General features: G+C 27.9%; 1 protein-coding gene across 2 annotated transcripts in view; it reads right to left on the bottom strand.

Annotated features, from left to right (window-relative positions):
- The window catches only part of LOC107447565 (NPC intracellular cholesterol transporter 1), a 98,131-nt gene that overhangs the window by 32,911 nt on the left and 45,388 nt on the right, over positions 1-19,832 (bottom strand). For both annotated transcript variants that reach the window (XM_071181910.1, XM_043049807.2), the window contains exons 3-9: positions 13,909-14,161; positions 11,005-11,253; positions 9,193-9,416; positions 7,639-7,725; positions 5,398-5,701; positions 2,887-3,019; positions 308-510 (exon numbers count right to left, since the gene is read on the bottom strand). In XM_071181910.1, coding sequence (XP_071038011.1) covers positions 308-510; positions 2,887-3,019; positions 5,398-5,701; positions 7,639-7,725; positions 9,193-9,416; positions 11,005-11,253; positions 13,909-14,161 — 1,453 coding nt within the window. The remainder of the gene's footprint in view (positions 1-307; positions 511-2,886; positions 3,020-5,397; positions 5,702-7,638; positions 7,726-9,192; positions 9,417-11,004; positions 11,254-13,908; positions 14,162-19,832) is intronic.

Genomic DNA, 19,832 nt, shown 5'->3' with positions numbered 1-19,832 from the left:
ACAAAAAAAATTATTCATAAAATTTTTTTATAATTTTCAACTTTTAATGCATATACTTGCACTTTATGAACATAAAAAAACAGTGTTAGAGTAAATTATTCTATCAGTTTCATAATTCTTTTAATGTTTTTCTCAAAATAAGACCAGTAATTATGGATTCTACTATATTTGCTTTAATTTTGTGTCTCATATAGTAACGCCATGTTGTAACTTCCGAATTTCTGCTTACATCGAACGTCGACAACTGTATAACTATAAATATATTAAAAATGTAATGACACACTTAGTTGACTCTAAATGTACTCACAGTGAACAGCTCTTAAAATGCGTCAGGTAATCAGTTACATTTTGAAAACTCTCAGCTTTGTTTTGAAAAAATGCAAAAGGACTTTGTATAACACATTCAGAGTTGAGTGGTTTTAATGGTGATAAACAAATGTCTTTCAAATGAAGAGTTGAATCATTCAACACAGCAGTTATTTTTTCAATCTCCATTTGCAAATCCAAAGCCTACATTAAAAGAAAAGTCCAAAAAATTATGTACAGGTTTTAAAATAAGATTTATTTTTAGTTTAGATTAGAGCAAAAATAGCTTAACATTTTTAGATCAAATTATGCTCAAAAACCAGAATTATTTATGTCAGAAAATTTTACAACCTCTTTTTGGAATATTAGTCAACTTTTTCTTTTAAATTTCAAAATGGTGAATTAAAATTTAATTAATATGTTGTAACAGCTTCACTTATCATTGGTAATGTAAATTGCTCTATTTTAGATGTGATTTATGAAATATGATTATTATATAAAAGATTAACAGAGTTCAGAAAAATGAAATAATACTTTCAATTTAAGCACAGGAAGGTCAATAAATTATTCCACATGAGAAAAATAGGGATATGTTGCTATAGGTTAAATAAGTTAGGTAATAATAATAAGCGTATGTTTGTTAAGTAAAAAAATTGTGCTAGAAAATCACAAGTCATTAAAAAAATTCAGAGTTTTACTTTACTGCAATTTTTATTGTTTTCTAAGTTCTGTAATCAGATCTTAAATCCATGGAGTTATAGAAGATTTTAAATTATTGGAATCTTTAGTTTTAGTTAGCATGCCTACTGTAGGTTTTAGTTATCTCATGTTAAAACTTTGTTTAAGCCAAAGGATTTGTATTTATTAATGTTATAACTGTTCTGAAAATGTATCTCTTTTTAAACCAGGCCAACAGTTAATAAGGCTAATTTCATGGCTCTGGACATTTTAAAATCACAGTTAAAAAATGTTCAGTATAACTCATAATGCAAACAAATTTCTTGAGCTGTGATGACTCAGGGAATAGAGTGTTTGGATTCCAATGAGATGAACCCGGTTCAAATCACAACGATGGCTGGTTGATACGAATTCCGCACATGGCTCCCACAGTGCTGGCATAAAATATAATCAGTGGTAGAGGAATCATGGGTCAGAGTACCCTTGCCGTCAGGCTAACCGTGGGAGGTTTTAGTGGCTTTCCACTCCATGTAAGGCAAATGTGGGTTAGTTCCATCTAAAAGTCATTCACAGTTCAACAACAGTTATAAAAAAATTTCTTAATATTTTTTGCACCTGTTTGAGATCATTAATGCAAAGAAATTGCTCGTTATTTTTTCATGAGATCCTAAATCAAAAGAAAAATATCAAATACAAAATATAATTATCAAATGAATAGTAAAAAACAGTCAGATTATTATAGTTGAAGTTGAGAGAGAATTATAAATAGGTTGCAAAAATTAAATAAGTGACCAGATAAAAGTAAGAAGAGTAAACTGCTATAACTGTGTTAGATAAATATGTAATAAAAGGGGTCTTATTATTGATTGATTGACCTCAAACAAAATTTAGACCTTTCTCCTTTTTTGTGAAACCAGTTTTTGGAGATGACATTTTCTCATGCACTCAACTTACGTGGGTAATGTTGCTAACAATGTGTGTTTGGCAATTCTTTTTCATTTGCTGTGCAAAGATCATGACATCTTTCCTTTTCTGCAGTACCAAAGTACTTAAGTCAAAGTTGAAGCTTGTTAAATTGTATTCTTTATTCTCTTTTATGTTCCTTCAGTTACAAATAGTATTAATTCATATTAACGTTTTATGTGGATTTTTCGGATGTCAAACTGAATAATTAATTCACATGATAGCATTCGAATGAATGTTAAATCACATTAAAAAAGAATGCAGGTAGAACAGAGTCACACATTTTAACGCAGCTTTTAGTGGCAACAAAATAGAGGCTAACAGATATTCAACATCGAATGGTGGCTGTTTATGATAAGCTATATCCAAAAGGGATGCGTAAACCTCCTCAGGGTGTATAAGCTTTCATAACTAGTAGACATCAACTTTGTAACATGATTTTCAATTACCCTTTCATATAATATTTGGATGCAATCGAAGGGCTACTATTTGTAACATTAGGAAACACTATGCTCAAGTAAAAAAGAGGTACAATCACTTTCTGATACAAAAGAACATATATAAAGTGCGCTTTTATGTTTTAGTGGATAATTATTTTTAGCAACATTTTATATTCACTTTAAATGTTCTCATGTAAATTGCTTAACTAGTATTACAGAATATGTAGTACACTCCTCCAACCTTAGTTTATCTCTGAATAGTGGACTGCGAGCACTACTGTATTTCTCTCTTTATCTAATCTATTCTTATTTTGGCAAACCATTTACCTTACTGAAACTGAAATTAATATGCTAAAAATATCCTTTACATTATATTGACTTAAAAAGTAATTTTAATTAAAATTACTTTTTATAAAAGACTTGACTTCTCTCATAAAACAAAGCATTTTTTTTCACAATTCCAGATATTTTTTTTTTAAATGTACTACTTAAAACTTACTGCTAAAAGAAAATCTTGTTGGAAAATGGGTCCCCATGAGATATTTTTTATTTCATGATTTACCACTATGGGATGAAAAAAGCTTTCTTGTTTTGTTGGTGTTATGATAACTTGTTCAATGCGATAGAATGGCCTAGTAAAAAGAAAGAAAAACAGTAAATGAAACACAAAACTATTATTAACACAAATATACATGATATAAAATAATTTATAAAAGCAAAGAATAAAATAGTTTTAATACTTTTCTTTTGAAAATTATAGTGAACTTAATTTTTGATATAAACAAGCCAATTTCATTGAAAATTTATATACTTATATTACGAGGGTTATTATTTTTTTCAAGGTCCGATTGGTCGCTAAAGGAAAACTTCGAGGAAAATCCGCTAGGTCTGTGCGCAGACGTCTTGTGCTGTGTCTTTAGTTGGCCAGGGTACAGCGTGGATTATCTGTTGTCATTTTAGATTACGTATGGAGCACATACACATGCTTCGAAAAATAGAGTCTCCCACCAAATGTGAATTGCATTCAGTCATTCGATTTCTGCATGCTGAAGGAAGCAATGCAGCTGAAATTCATAGACGAACGAGTAAAGCGTATGGAGAAGCGTTCCTTAGTGATAGCAATGTGCGGAAATGGTGCAGGAACTTTGATGCTGGACACACAGATGTTCATGATGCAGGCGGCCAGAGAAGGAAGTCAGTGTCAATCGATGATCTTTTTCAGCACGTGGATCAGGCGATTTGCGGAAATCGTTGGTTCACAATTTCTGGGTTGAGTGAATTGATTCCGAAAATTTCACGGTCAGCTCTCTATACCATTGATAATAATTTAAAAAGAAAAAGAAGATTAAAATTAATAATTTTGTATTTATTTTTCAAGAAATTTTCTCGATCATTTCAGAAACAACTGCAACAAAAATACAAGTTGAGATCCATTGATAACCAAACCAAGATCCATTGTATGTACTTATATTATAAACTTATATTATACACAACATTAGTTTAATGCATGTATTAGAATCAAAATGAAAAAAAAAATTGTTTTAGTTTAGAATTTAAAAAGAAAAAAAAGATTAAAATTAATAATTTTGTATTGATTTTTCAAGAAATTTTCTTTATCATTTCAGAAACAACTGCAACAAAAATACAAGTTGAGATCCATTGATAAACAAAACCAAGGATGGTTATTATTCTACATACTATATGCAAATTTTGAAGCATGTATAACTTTCTGTACTACTTCTATATTTTGTGTTGTTTATTTAATGGTACTAGGAATTATTTGATAAAAATAAAAGTTAAATTATAATTTATTTTTATTAATAATAAAAACAAATCTACATACATAAAACATGCATGTAAAATAATAAACTAGTCATAGAATGTTTTAATATATTTTACAACTTATTTAAAATGCATAGTAGATATTAAAGAAAGCAAAACTTGTAAAGCAGGAAGAATTAATATAAAATATTACAGCCTATTTAAAAATTCACTCTCGATAAGAATTATTTGACAGTCAGAAGATACCTTTGGGGAAAAAAACAAGTAAATAAATAATTACAAAAGTGTAAACTTAAATATAAGTTTAAATTATGACCTCTAAAATAATACAAATTTATTATTTTTAAAACCTCTAATGCCCCTACTTAATTTCATATTGTTTTTTTGTTTTTTTGTTTTAATTTTAACAACAAAAAAACTTATTTTCTTATAAAAAAATTTTATGATTTTAAGCAATGTACAATCTATCAAATACTGAACATTATAGTTAGACAAAGCTGAGTTCATTACTGATATTGTGTATATTGGAAAAATTAAGGTAGTCCTAAAAGTAATACTATTAAAAAATATTTAATTCATCTTTTTTATATAAAAAAGTTTAGAAACCCAATGCTGCACAATAGAGACCTACACTAATTTGTTTTAATGATTCTAGTATGCCATTATTAATATTTACCAGTTGTAGTAAACTTTTCTTAAAAATATGCTTTTCATTTATGCTTTTAAAACCTAAAACTATGTTTAGAAATCTATTCAATATTATTATTTTTAAAATAATTAATTTTGAAACTAACTCATTCATTTTATACAGATAAAAGTAATCATCACATAAATTGTTTTTATAACTAAATATATGAATATTATTCATTTGGAAAAATGTCTATACACTAAAAGTCAAAAACAAAAGATATACATTATCTTATTTCAAAGTTGCTAAGTTAATTCTTGTAGCTAATGCATGGCTCCTCCTCCCACCCAAAAAATATAAAGAGATTATAAAATAAATATACTATTCAGCTATATATTGTTCTTCATTACAATTACATTAGTACAAAAGTGAAAGATGATATCGGATTTAAAAATTAAATCTGAAAACGAAAGAACGAGTGAGAGAAAGAGAAAAAAATAGATTTTTAAACATTTTGATTAAATACGTGTAACTAATGCATATATTTTTTTCTTAAAATCCCATTTCAGAATAAAAGTCATGAGGAATTAAAAATATTACCCAAAGTGATTGTTAAAATACTCCATATCGTGACGTGCCTCACTGCTAGCCGACACCCACAAATCTACAGGATTTGTGGTGACATCAAAATTGAGCAGAAGTCCTGAAGAAAGAAGAAGGCAAACAAAAAGTGAGGACACCATTATGCTGATGGGTCGTCTGGCCACAAAAAGACTCCAACTCATGAAATTTTTTTCCAAGTGTCCTTCGAGGCTGTAACCAAACATTCGTATCTTAGAGGGTCTCTGGACAGATTTTTGAGTGGTCGACGGAGATCTCCGACTTCTCGATGTTATCACAGGATCTACATAAATATTAATGTTAGAGTCCATCAAAAAAAGTCTGTAATTTAGGAAAATAAAGCTAAACATTGATATCAGAAACTTCACAGTATAATGAAAAATCTGAATTTGTTACTTATTTGCTATTATTATATGTTATTGAAAAAAAGTAAATTCACGAAATTCTCTCCTTCAACACAATACCAAACTATTTTTTTTTTTAAATTTTGAATTGATTTCTGGTAATTTAATTCTTAAGGACTTTTCTTGATTCATTTTATGAGTCATTTCCTACAGTAAGAAAGTGAACACTGTATTGAAATGAGGTTGTTTGAAAAATTATTTCCTAAGGATGTCTACATTGCAAGAAATAAGTGCAGATTTGAAAACTGTAAATAAATTGAGAAAACATGCAGCAAACAATACTGCATAGTAAAATATTCCAACTAACCAGTTAATTCTAGCTAAAAATAAATAAGAATAAGTAATAAAAAAATATACATTGAATTAAAGCCATACTTCTATTTCTGGTCAACATATTCATATGGATTTTTATGAAATTCAATCGCTGCACAAGGAATCATTTCCTTTGAAAAAGTATTTATGTCATTCTAATTCTAGACAAACAAAATATCTATGACATACCAATAACTGAACCAGAGAGACAGCAAGGAAGACTTCCTTTGGTCAGGAACTTTTCCTTAAATAGCTTTCATATACATTAAATTTGATTTTATAACAAGCATATCTCCTGCAATGCTGTGCGTAGCCAGCTCTCAGTTTTTGATGCTTAATAATTGTTATCCATTCTTTCATTTAATTTTTAATTTTATATTAGCTATTGTCTTTTTTCAGCCTATGTACAAATTACTATATTTATTACCTTAACTAAAAAATAAAAATTGCACATTTTTTTATAATATGAATTTTTGACAAATCAAATTTGAGTTTCATATTTATAATACAAATGCATCCAATAATAAGGCAAATAAAATTAGGCTTCAAATGAATCAACATACAATCAATACAAGAGAATTTAAGAATACAAGAAAGACCAAATAGAAGGATTAATTGAATGTGTTGGCTTTGACAATTTTGGAACAATAAGTTTTATAGGTTTTTGGGAACTCCAAATCAGCATTTTTTTTAAAGTAGAATTACTAATTTAATAATAACATATAATTAAAAGTCTTTTTTGACGACTATGTAATATAAAACAACATATTTTAGCAAATATTATGCTATTTTTATAACATGTAACTTTGTTACAGTTATTCATAATTTTTAGGTTAACTTCTAACATAAAGCATAATCCTGAAGGTATCGGCACAAACTAACTCTAGTGCTAGTTAATCTAGTAACGCTTAGAATAAATTTCGATGTACACAAAATTTTTATACATTGAAAAATTCCCTGGTTTTGAATATATAAAGTTCAAGTGTTCATAAATATAACTAATATTTATTTTCATTAAAATTTTCTTCTTTTCTTTGAGAGTAAGCAAGATTGGGAAAAAAAACTTTCATTTTATGCAAAGTCTACCTGAAATATTGAAAGAGATTGGAACAAAGCAAAGATAAATTTGAGTAATGTTTAGAGAAAATTTATGCTAAAATACCTATTTTGAGACAAACAGATACAATTCAAGTGCAGCACTTCTACTTAAAATGAATCTATGATCATATTACAGCGCAATCTGTATTTATATAAATATTTTAATAGTATTAAATAACATCAACACTTTCCTCAAAATAAGAAGCACAAAAATCATCAAAAGTTAACAATTTAAAAAAAACTAGAAATTAAAAGTAATTGCAAAATAATCTATTTAAATACAAATTTCAGCAACTTCCCATATTTTTTTTTTTAATTTTATAAAATGTTTATAGACATAAAATATTAAATTTTTCATTGTAAGTAAATATTGACGAAACAATTCTTTTTATAGAAAAATACATACTAGGAAATTTTGATCTTAAAGGTTCAACTTCTTCTAGAGATCCAAGATTGACACCAGGTGGATTGATTTCATTTAGTAATTCCGCAGCTGTAAAAATCGATACATTTTATAAAATTTAAGTTTAAAGTACAAAATTTGTTTTAAAAAAATTAATGTGCAAATATAAAAATAATTAATAAGGAAAGTAATAAGATTATGTAATGCACAACTAGTCAACTGGTTCAAAATCACTAAAACATCACAAGAAATAAATTTGCACTGGTCCACTGAACCTCAAGAACAGAATCATAACTAATCTAACAAGACATTAGATAATTACAACCGTTCAGCTTGCATTCCTTAAAAATAGATAAACTAGTTCTAAATAGTTAAACCCTATATTCTTTATTTTTCCTACTAAAATTATTTTATTTAACAAGCTAAAATTCTAAACAAAGAAATTTTAATTGGTTACATGTTAAATTATATATAAATAACAACAAAATGAATCGAAAATTGTTCACAGCATGTGAAATTTTTGATTTAAAATGGACGTTTATGAAAGAGTTGAAAGACATGGATGGATAATACAAAGAGATAAAATTAATTGCATAATTGATTATGAATTCTTTCACACTAACATCATTTTAATTCCCTTAAATAAGAACATTTGAAATACTAAATTTAAAAACTAATTTCAGCTCTACTACAGTTGATTTTATTCAATTTCTAAGGTATTATTATACGATGAAGTTCTTAAAGTAATACAAATAACAAGGTATTGAAAAGGTAATAAGTTCTTAACTGCACCGGAAATTAATTTAGATTGCTCAGCATTAGAGACTCGTTCTCTGTCGTAGAATGTTCTATATTCTCAAAATGCTCTGTGAGAATGTTCTGTGACATTTGTTCATGCATATAGACGTATGTTCATACATATATGATGAAATACGTGACACATATTAATTGAAGTCAATGATCAAGCATAAACACGCTATTCATCTTCATATCTAGACTAAGAATGCAGGTTAACTTTATTCAAATAATCAGCTGAAAATAAAACTTTTAGCTACATAAAATAGTAGCCAAGTAAATTAATTAAATAAAAATGCAAACTGCACAAATTTTTTTTTTTTTTGCCCTTGATATTGTTTGCACACAAGTACATTCTACATTTTTTATGGAAAATCTTCCTTAATCAAAACACGTTCAAAACAAAGGTACTTATAGGATTTATTTAAAAACTTAAGATGCGAGTAATTTATGCAGTAAAAAAATTAGTATTTCCTCAGAAAAGTTGGAAATACTTTAATTTTATTAAAAAAGAGAGAATGGTGCATAACTTCAAATTAATTTAAATTTGAAAAAAATTATACATACACTTACATATAAATGATTACATATATATCACTGTACTATAATTGATAATTGAATTTTCAATATTAATGGATATTACTCTTAAGAAATAATTCACTTATTATTAATTGATATAAAACTTAAGTTCATTGCAGTTATGAAAAAGGCATTTTTACATAAAAAAAATAAAATGTAGGACCATATAAGTTTAGTACTTACGTAAAAGACTTGCCTTACGGTGACGGCAGAATATAAATGTCATGGTGAAAAAGATCAAGAAAAAAATAAAAATGGAAACTACAGTGGCACCGTGTAGATTTAAAATTCTAAATGGCACTGGAATGGGAGGGAGATCAGGTGGTGTCATGGCACCGGAAGAGCACGCATCAGGACAATCATTACAACTGCATTTATCAAAGCCTGGGCCAGGGGATTCAGAACACCTGCACACACACACCAGATGATTAAGATTTTTTAGTGAAGAACATATTACAGAATATTTAACTACAAATAGGAAAACCAGTCAAGGCATAGAAAGCTGCTACTAAATATCTTTTACCATTTTAGAAATAAAAAACATTCAAATATACGACAGAAGAAATTAGTATTCATTTTCATACCCTCAGAAATGAAAACTTTTTCAAAATGTTAGCAATCATGTTCTTCAATTGTTTATAAGGGTTAAAGAGCTTCGTAGAAAGAACATGCTAGGTAAAATTTTGAAAGCATTGAATTTTACATGCTTTGATTTTTTATGTCAGTGTAAAATGTAAAATCATATTTAGATGTACAAATTTACATTCATACTTACATTTACAAATTTATATGCATATTTACATTACAGGGTAAAAAATGTACAGAACATTTTTCTACTAAAAGCACCTTGTTTAAAATTAATTACTGATAATTGATTAAGTTAATGTTTCTTATTTACAAATAACCAAAGGTTCTCAAATCAAAAAATGTATGCGTTTTTAAGAATCAACTTGTTTTTTTTTTCTCTAAGTTCTTAAAATTCGCATTAAAATTTTACATAAATAAAAAATTTATGCTATACATAATATATCTTGATATGCATTATTTAATTCAATTAAAAAAGCTAAAAATTTAAAGTAAGAAAATAGTTTTAAAAGATGTGTTATTCATAAAATCATTTAATCTATACATTATAAAAGAATTATGAATCAATTCTTTATAGCAAATATATAATTTAAAAAGGGTTTTGTTCAAATGACAATTTATGATGACCAAATCAAATTTAGTTAATTTATAATTATTCATTTTTCTAGTTATTTATTTTGAATAGGAAGTTTTTAAATTTGCAGATCTGAAGAGGTAATCTACACAGTAACACTTGTTAACATTTAGACAAGACCTTACAATTTATACAAATATTTTGAGGTCTTGAAAAGCTGTAACAAAAAGTTTGAATGAGATTAAATTACAAAAAATAAAACTGGTATATTAAATTAAAATAATGTAGGCCATAAAAATGTGTTTACAAATCTTTGATGCTTCAGTAAACAACTTTAAAAAAATTAAAATTGCCAGAACTGACTTTGATTGTTATCAATTTATCAATTCACAGGCTTAAAGTTTCATTAGAAAAAAGTATGAAATTCAAAAAGTATATTTTCAATAATGCAGTTATTTTTTAGCAGATTTGGAAAGAAAATTGAACAAAAAAATCAATAGTAGTTTAATAGACTAAATGTTTGTAATTCCTAAAAATATATCTTCACCTGTTCTATTACATTCCGAAAAACCCCTCATTATTCAATGAAGAAATTTGCCCAAAAGTGAAATGTTCCAGTTAAGTAATGACGAAGGATGCCAAAAAATAGATGTAGATTGGATCAAAGATAACAACAATTGAAGTTTTTACATACTTATAAGGGCTAACTTTCTTACTTAAGTATACTGTTTTAACAAATGAAACTTCCTTAGGAACCTTAACAGCTTCCACTTATTAATAGACATTATTTAAACAAGAGGAAAATTCTGCAGTTAATATAAATACAAGTCACTAACTTAGTGTGAAATGCTTTCATAGGGTTGTATGTTCTGTTATCCACTTCCACAGTATCTTCAAGGTGTATACTATATATAGTCTTAAAAGGCGAGTAGGCTCCTTCGTCGGGTGTGGAGCCCATGTATTCGGTCCACCGTTCAGGACTACAACCAGATCTTCCCCAAGAGCCACACCCAAAATCCAGAAAGTATTTTCCTGGGAAAAAACCTTGAAGTCCTTCACAAGAATCATACAAAGCATAGGCAAACCTAAAAATAAAAATAGGAGTTAGATTAATTAACATACATGTAAAGTCATTTATATAGCCCAAATAGTAAGACAATCAGGTTTCAAAACCAGTTAATATAATTCTAGTCTAATTTCGATAAATTATTTTTAAAAAAAAGAGAGAGAAAAAATTTTAATTTCAAAGTAATATGGGCATTTAAAACGAACTAGTTTGAATTAATATAATTGTTTGGTGGGTATTCATATAAATGAGGGATATTATATAATAATAGATTTCAAGCTATTAATGTAATAATTTTGGTTTAATAATAGTTTGAAGAGAGACGTCATGAAATTATAGGCACCTTCTCCTTAGCCTAATCGTTAAATTAGGCATTTACAAAATTTAATATCAAGTGATGTTTGAACTATGATCTATCATTTTATTAATCAGGATACAAGGAGTCATAATGGCTCAAGGCATAGAGCGTTTGCCTTCAAATGAGGTAAACCGGGTTCGAATCTAAGCGATGGCTGGTCGATACGAATTCTGCATCCGGCTTGCACCGACTACAGTGCTGACGTAAGAATAACCGTAAAATCAAAAAGTGGGGTCAGATGTTCAACGACGGTTACATAAAATCAGAATACCTTACTACTGAAAAAACTATCACATTTTCTTAGTATTTAAAGGGTTCTCTTTTTTTAACTACAGGATCTGAAGTAATTAAGAAAACATCACAATTTGTACTTATTTTTATCTTATTGTTACAGCATCAAAGAGCTAAGTCTACATTGCAACAAAATAAAAAAGCTTTAAACACAAATCTATTTTAATTCTTTAATTCTGTAGGATGAAAAAACTGCACATGCTTAAAGTAAAACTTTTTTTTAAAAAATCTTTTTGTTTTGAAGCTAATAGTGATCAACAAAAAATTTTTTGACTAAAATTTGCCCCTACTATAATTTATAACTATTTCTGACAGCTACTAATTATAAAAAGGAAATGAAAAAGGAAATTTTAAAAAATATAATTGAATATTTTTTTAAGTAATAAATAAGTATATATTGCAAAGAAGTGATAACGAACTGTTTGAAAAGAAAACAATATCTAAGAAATTAGGTTTGATTATGACTCATTTTTTTCATGCATAAATGGTAAGTACGAAGTTTGTATGATTAACAAATTGCAACATCAATTTAAAACCTATTTAAAAACACAAAAGAACATAAATCTTACTATTAGAAATGTCTGGACTTATGACTTATTTATGACCCCTTTGTTCAAAAAATTCACTTATTAATATGGCACACTTAAGAGTTATTACTTGTGTTTGCAACCTTTCGTGTATTTAATGACATATTGTCTTAAAAATAAATCAGAGTGTCTGTGCAAACATCACCGCCTGTTGACAAATACATTATTTTTAATTTTTTACAAAACTTTTCTCCACATTTTCAATTTAAAGATATGTATAAATTATTTATAAAATAATATAAAATTAGTTTAATGGAAAAATGACTATTCAAGATTAACTCCACCTATTGTTCTTCTTATTCAAGTTAATGGTTAACATAAGTCTCATACATAGAGTGCTTGAAAGATATGGAATATAGATAATTTTTGTCCATTACAGCATATTGTGCTATCTGCAAACCAAAATTTAAAAACCTAGAGGCAAAACTACTTTTTAATGGAGAAACAAATCTTCAATTAAAAATAGGGAATCATGTTTATGAATTTGAAGTTGTCCTCCCCCCCCCCCTAAAGGGGAGTCAAGTTTGACAACATTGAATTGAACTTTCAAAAATATTTTATCTACATATTTTAAGATTTTTATCCAGTGTATATTTTTTCTTTTAGATATTTGACTGTTTCCATGCTGTTTGAATAACCTGTATATTAAATACGGAGTAACAAAAAGACAATTTTGGGCACACAAAAAAAAATATCCAGTGCTAAACAGTTTTTCTTACTAAGTAAGATAAAGAAAATCTTGTTTTCAGTAAGGGAAAATATCTAGGGTCATAACTCAAATTCAATTTAGAGAAAGCAACTTTTTAATGTCCAAACTACAGTAGAAAAATATTTCTACAACAATTCAACTACAGCTAAATTTATAAAAAAAAGAGTTGAAAGAAAAAGTGATTCAATCTGTGTAAGCAATTTTATTTTCCTTTAGGAGTATTTACTTTAGGATTATTATAAATGAAGAATTTAAACTCTATCTAAATAACTGAAAGTGTTTTTTAGGAACGAAAGAAATTCATACAAAACATGGGCTGGTAAATGTAAATAAGATATATTAAAAATTGGCTGTTATGGTGGTAATGCATTGTTTTCTGTTTGTTACAGCCAGTTTGTAAATTTTAAAAAAATTTTAATTTATGAAAGTTAATAAAGTTTGGGGTAATTGACACAAAGAGTTATTTGTTATTTTAAAAAAATTCATTAAGTAAAAGCAAAGTTAAGCAAAAGTAAAGCAATTTTGTTTTACTTCTTTTAAGAAGTAAAAGACATTTAAAATATGGAATGTTACAACTGTAATAATAGAGTTAACCCTATAGTTCAATGACACAACACTACATATTCAACAAAACTGCTAAATCAGGTTGAAACAATAATTATAAATAATTATAATAATAATTATAACAATAATAATAAATTATCTTATCTGAAGCATTAAATAGCATACTTTTTGGAAATAAAATATTCCACTTCTTCTACAACTTCGTGTTCGGGCTCATCACCGAATGCTTCGACCGTGTCACTCCGGAGGAGTCGGACAAACCTGCTCTGCCACGGTGTACAAGACATGTAGCAGATGGTGCGTCGGAAGTTTTGGTGGCAGGAGGGACAGCGAAGGAAGCCCAAAGCTTCCACCATTTCCATTTGCTCTTGAAATGCCAACAACTGCTTTGTACTACAACACACATGAGGATCATCATCTGAAAGAGATTCACAAAATTGTCACAGTTCAAATTTGTGATGTGGAAGATAAAGGGGTAAATTTTAGCTGAGTCTCTTTATAGGAGATCGGAGAAAATGTGTTATAACTATATTCTTAACTATAAATCCAGTTATTATTAAACAGATTTATAATGATCCCTATGTAAGATTTATTGCCATTTTATTGTCGATCGAAATGGGCAATAGGTGGTGCAGAATAGAACTTTCTACCTATGGCAACCGTCTGGAGGAGCAGGAAGTACATTAGTTTCTGTCTTAATTTTCAAATAGATTAAAAACTTTTAAATTAGGAAAGTATAGGGAGCTGAAAAACTACATTGAACATGGTTTTAAAAGGAAGCATTGTGGAAATGTAAAATAAAAATATTTTTGACAATGAAATACAAGAAATAAGAAGAAAAAGAAAAATATCATGGTACATTCCTATACATCTGAAGAGAGGAAAGGGGGGAGGGTAAAGACCGGTCTTCCCCACCAGATCGCATATTCCAGCGTTACGATCGCGAATTATGAAAATATTACAAATCATTTTTATAATTAAACCAAAATTATTTTTTTATAATTTTAAAAATTACAAAAATTTCTATAATAATACATTTATTAAATATATATCTTGATAAAAAAAATTTTGCATGTTAAAATTAAAATATATATATACATTAAAAAAGTATTTATATGAAAATTTTAACACAACAGAAAATTGTAAACTTAATACGCTTTGGAGAAATAATTTTTTTTTATTATTACTAATGAGCATTTAAGCCCACATTGGGAAGAAACTAATAGCATATGGCCCTGTCTGTGGTCAGGTCAAGATGGAGCCCTCTAATATTCAACATGCAAGCTTTACCTTTTAACCCCAAAAAAAATAATAATAATTAAAAATAAATAAATAAAAATAATAAATAAATCACAATAAATAAAATTAAAAAAATAGCTAGCCTAAAACAAACTCTTCAATATTTGTTTTTCAAACTAGTTAATTTTAATACACATGGACGGGTGGGGGGGGGGAACACTCAAATAATTAAATTTCTTTTTTATTCCTTTCAATCAAAACATGTTTGAAACAAATGTATCTTAAGGCTTTATATAAAAACTAAAAGATATAAAATTAAAAAATTTATGTGTAGTAGAGACAATAAAATTATTTTTTTATAGAGAGAAGTTAAAAACCTGTTACAATTTAATTTTATTAAAAAAGAAAACTTGGAAAAAATTCAAAAAACCTTTTTCTAAATTCCTACCCTCATGAAAGACTTGGGGACAACAGAGTAATAGGCTATTCTTTTTTCGATGTATATTTTTAAAAAATGCTCCTAAGTATTGTTTCCAAATAGATACTTTACAAACTTTACTGTTTACTGTAGTGTTTTTCATAAAAAACCTATAATTAAAAAAAATTTAAAATATGACTCATCATTATAATATACACGAGCGCTGTTCATGGAAAATTCACATTTTTTTAATAGTAAAAAGTTGTTCAATATCACTTATTATAGAAATAAAAAAAAAGACAAAAACTTTTCATATTCTACCCGACAATCAACAGGATGCGTAGCGTTTTTAAAAATTGCTTAAATGTACTCTCTTCCGTTTTTTAAAAGCTCTTAAAGTGTTTTTTTGAGTGAATGATTGTGACAAGTATTTAATTTTCTTTTGTCCAAAATGAGATTTTTTTCTTTGGAATGCTAATTGTCACAATGGATTGTTATTGCGTCAAAAAGCGGGGTTTTCTAACAGTGTTAATCAACCACAATCCATTTCGGCATACCAACGTCCGGACTGTACAGAACTAAAGCCCTGGATTACCTGTAGCGTCATTTTTTCCCCAAGACCTCTATGCCGCGTTCGATTTAGATGTGCTGTCGCGATCACATGTGTAAACAGACGCCATTTTGTTGACTAGTTTCGACGGTGACGTCCATTGCGTTCGATTTTTTTTTTAAGAAGTCGAAGCAAGCTCTGCTCATTGTGCGCCAAGCTTTGACGAAACTAAACTGCAGAATCGAGGCATGCAAGTGTTGTCAAAGTTAAAAGTGGTTAAGAGCAATGTGAATTGCTTAACTAATGTCTCAAAAGAAATATTTAATATTCTGCTCCACATTTAAAATCTTTGCAGACTGAATGAAGATTAAGTTCTGAAAGCAAAATTGGATACGAAGAATTAATTTCTTATGTTTAAATTCTGCTGTAGAACATTTCAGCAATTTTCCTCAATGCTGCAACTTGTTGATGAAGTTGGTGATTTTGTTACTTACAGATTAACTTTTTAATTGAAAAGAAACATTTAGCTTTACAAGAAAGCAAAGTTAAAAAAAATGTTCCAGCAAAAGTATTGGAATGAGAGTTGCTGTTTCAGAAATACGATAAGATGTAGCATTTAAAATGTCAATTAAAAAGGCGTTCTTCTTTTTCTTTATGCATATTCTTTATAAACTACCCTCTAAAATGTTCTTTCATTGTTTTATCTTTTATTATTTTAAGTATAAAATATTTAACTATGAGCATTGGGAACATATTAATTTTATACAAAGAAAATGCTAAAAAATATGAGGGCACAAATTAAAAAGCATATTGTAGATGGCAATAAATCTTCGCGCTGCATAAATCTTTCAGCATTCTTAAAAGAACTTATTTTGGTTTTGCAATAAGCAAAAAGATACTTTTCAATTAAAAGTAATGATGCATCAGTCTATAAAAGAAATTTTATTCATTAAATACAGTCGTAGTCAATGATGTTTACTATATTCCTTCTTATAATAAAATATAGTTTTTTTAAGTCATCAAAATCATGTTTTTTTTATAAATCATTTACAGGGAGTTAATTTTGATTAAATATGAATTGTTGACGTAGTTTTTTTTATTTTTTTTTATTTACAATGAATTCTAAAGGCATCTCATTAATTCGTTCGATTATGTGGAGTTATGCCTTGATAGTTTTAATTTGCTTCGTCTTATTTTGTATAAGAACAAAACGTTTATTTCAATAAACTAATGATTATGGCAAACATTTTTCTCTTTAAAGATATGTTACTAAAATTATTACTCATTAATAAAACACAAAATTCTATTGGTATTGTCTTTTTTCTTTATTTGAATGAATATAGTTATTGGATAACTAAATTTAGTACAATTCAAAAAATTTTGAAATAATTCAGCAGTGTTCTCCCTAATCGTTTTTCGAAGGCTGGTCCGCCCTGCTTGCCCTTTTAATCCCGCGCCCTCTTTCCTCTTTTTGTAAAAATAAGCAAACATCCTTTAAAAACACTAACTTCTTTTATTTACATTCCATTTATCAAAAAGTAATTCACTGAGTAAATAATAATAACACACTTGTAAAATTATCTGTGTTTATAGGTTTAATTCTGATTACTATTACAAATATTTACTTTTGTAAGGATTATTTTTAATTAAATAAATAATAATAAGTTTCTCTTTTTTCGTGGAGGGAAATAACAGTGCATATTTGAAATATTTCAATATTATAACTGAAAAAAAATGGATAAAATTAAAATGTTTTTTCTTTTAAATATCAAGAATTACTTATTAAAATAAAATATTTACCATACAATATTATAAATGCTCAACTAATACGTCTCAATCATAGGGAATCTATATAAATTAAATAGCTTTAACTCTTATTTTTGTAATGCAAGAGGATGATAAGATAATGCTATTAAAGAAAAGATCAAGGGGTTTGGAAAAAAAAATAAAATTCTTAATGCTGTTTAAGTGAATTTATTGGTTTAATATTCATAACATGTTTTATTTTCTAATTGATACACGCATTTTTAAAGATTTAAAAAAGTAATTATCAATTTTAAAATACTTTTAAATTTTTTTATTTGCACCTAACATTTTAATACAGATTTATTTTAAATTTAATTAATTGTACTTTAAGTTTTAGCAATTGTTTATTATAAATGACCAAATAACAGTTGGTAAGAAAAGACTTGTACCATAGAGAGAGAAAATCTTTTTCTTTGAACACTATTGATAATATTCATAATGATTTAAATCCGAAATCATACCACTTTCTTCTCAAAAAAAAANAAAAAAAAAAAAAAAAAAAAAAAAAAAAAAAAAAAAAAATTCAGATCAGAACTATATAATAAAACGATTGCAAATTTCAAAGAGTTTAGGGGAAAAAAAATCGAAATGAGAAATCTTTCAACTTTTGGATATTATTGTCACATAATAGAATTGTATAGTTCTAGTACAACGTAATGTTCATAATGATTTAAAACAGAAATCATACCACTTAAAAATTCTCACATTAGAATCTTATAAAAAAAAAACGATAGCAAATTTCAGAGAGTTCAGAATAAGAAATTGTAACAGATTAGAAAAGACTAAATGAGAAATCTTTAACTTTTGGGCATTATTTCCACTGAATAAAATTTTACAGTTCTAGTGCAACGTAAATAAAGTACTTACCTACCTACCTTCACTGAATCGAATAAAAACAAAATATATGAATTTTAAGAGAAGAAAAATTAATTGTAAATATTTTAGTGATCTTCAAGAATATGAAAATATTAATAAATAAAAAGTGGCGTTAAGAATAGAAACTCCGTATTTCTACATTGTAAGCATAAGAAGAGAGTTGCGGTTATCACCAAAATGGCGGCGTGTCGCCACCTAAGTTACATATCCAGGTCTTTAGAATGAATTACTCGCGGATTTCCCGTGCGTGCATACTGCGCCGAATTCAATGAAAAAAAATTTCCGTGCTAGAACTGGGACGAGCTCAGCCCGAGTACGAAAGCCCGGGGCAGCCACGGGTTCGTTTGCAAGAAAAAGTTTTCAGGCTCAGGCGGGTTCGAACTCATGATAAAATTTTCATAAACTTTTTTACTACTTCTAAACAAACGTTTAGTACAATTGTTAATTATAAAAAAGGTTTAACTTATTAATTAACTATGATAAAAAGGTTTTACTGACTAATTTCCTTTTTAAGGCAGCAAAGGTCTAATAGCGAGAATTTGACCTTTATCTGACGTATTCGCGATCGCAACGCTCTAATACGTCATCTGGGAAGAAGACCGATTCTATGTCTTGACCTTTCCTCCTTCCCTCTCCTCCTCTTTTCAGTTGTATGGGAATGTACAACGATATTTCCTCCTTTCTAATTCTTTTTCGTATTTTATTGTCCGATATACTTTTTTTTATTTTTAATTTCCACGACGCTTTCTTTTAGAACTATGCTTAATGCAGTTTTCAGTTCCATATAATTTCCTAACTTAAAAGTTTTTAATCTATTTGAAAATCAAGACAGAAACTAGGCCTTCTCCTTTAACGATTCACACGCTAGTGGTGAAAACGTGGGGAAGTGTTGCTGAAAGTTCTGCTCTACACCTGTAGCCTATTTCGATCGCCAATATCTCGGGGCGGCCTCGAAAGAAAATTCTTCGGGCTCGGACCTCCAAAAGCGAGCCAAAACTCATCTCTATTCTGTACTCAAGCGTGCAATTCCCAGCATTTTACGAACTACTCTCGATTTAAGGAAATCGAACTGATAATTTCTCAAATTTTTCTGATCACAGTGACAAATTTAACATTACTAAATATTTCCCTCATAGCAAAATAAAAATTCGGTTTCTTTTTCTTATATATATATATATATATCTAAACAAGCACTCAGAG

This window comes from Parasteatoda tepidariorum, chromosome 6 (genome assembly GCF_043381705.1).
Source record: "Parasteatoda tepidariorum isolate YZ-2023 chromosome 6, CAS_Ptep_4.0, whole genome shotgun sequence".
Lineage (NCBI taxonomy): Eukaryota > Metazoa > Arthropoda > Arachnida > Araneae > Theridiidae > Parasteatoda > Parasteatoda tepidariorum.
This window is presented reverse-complemented; position numbering and strand designations above follow the sequence as displayed.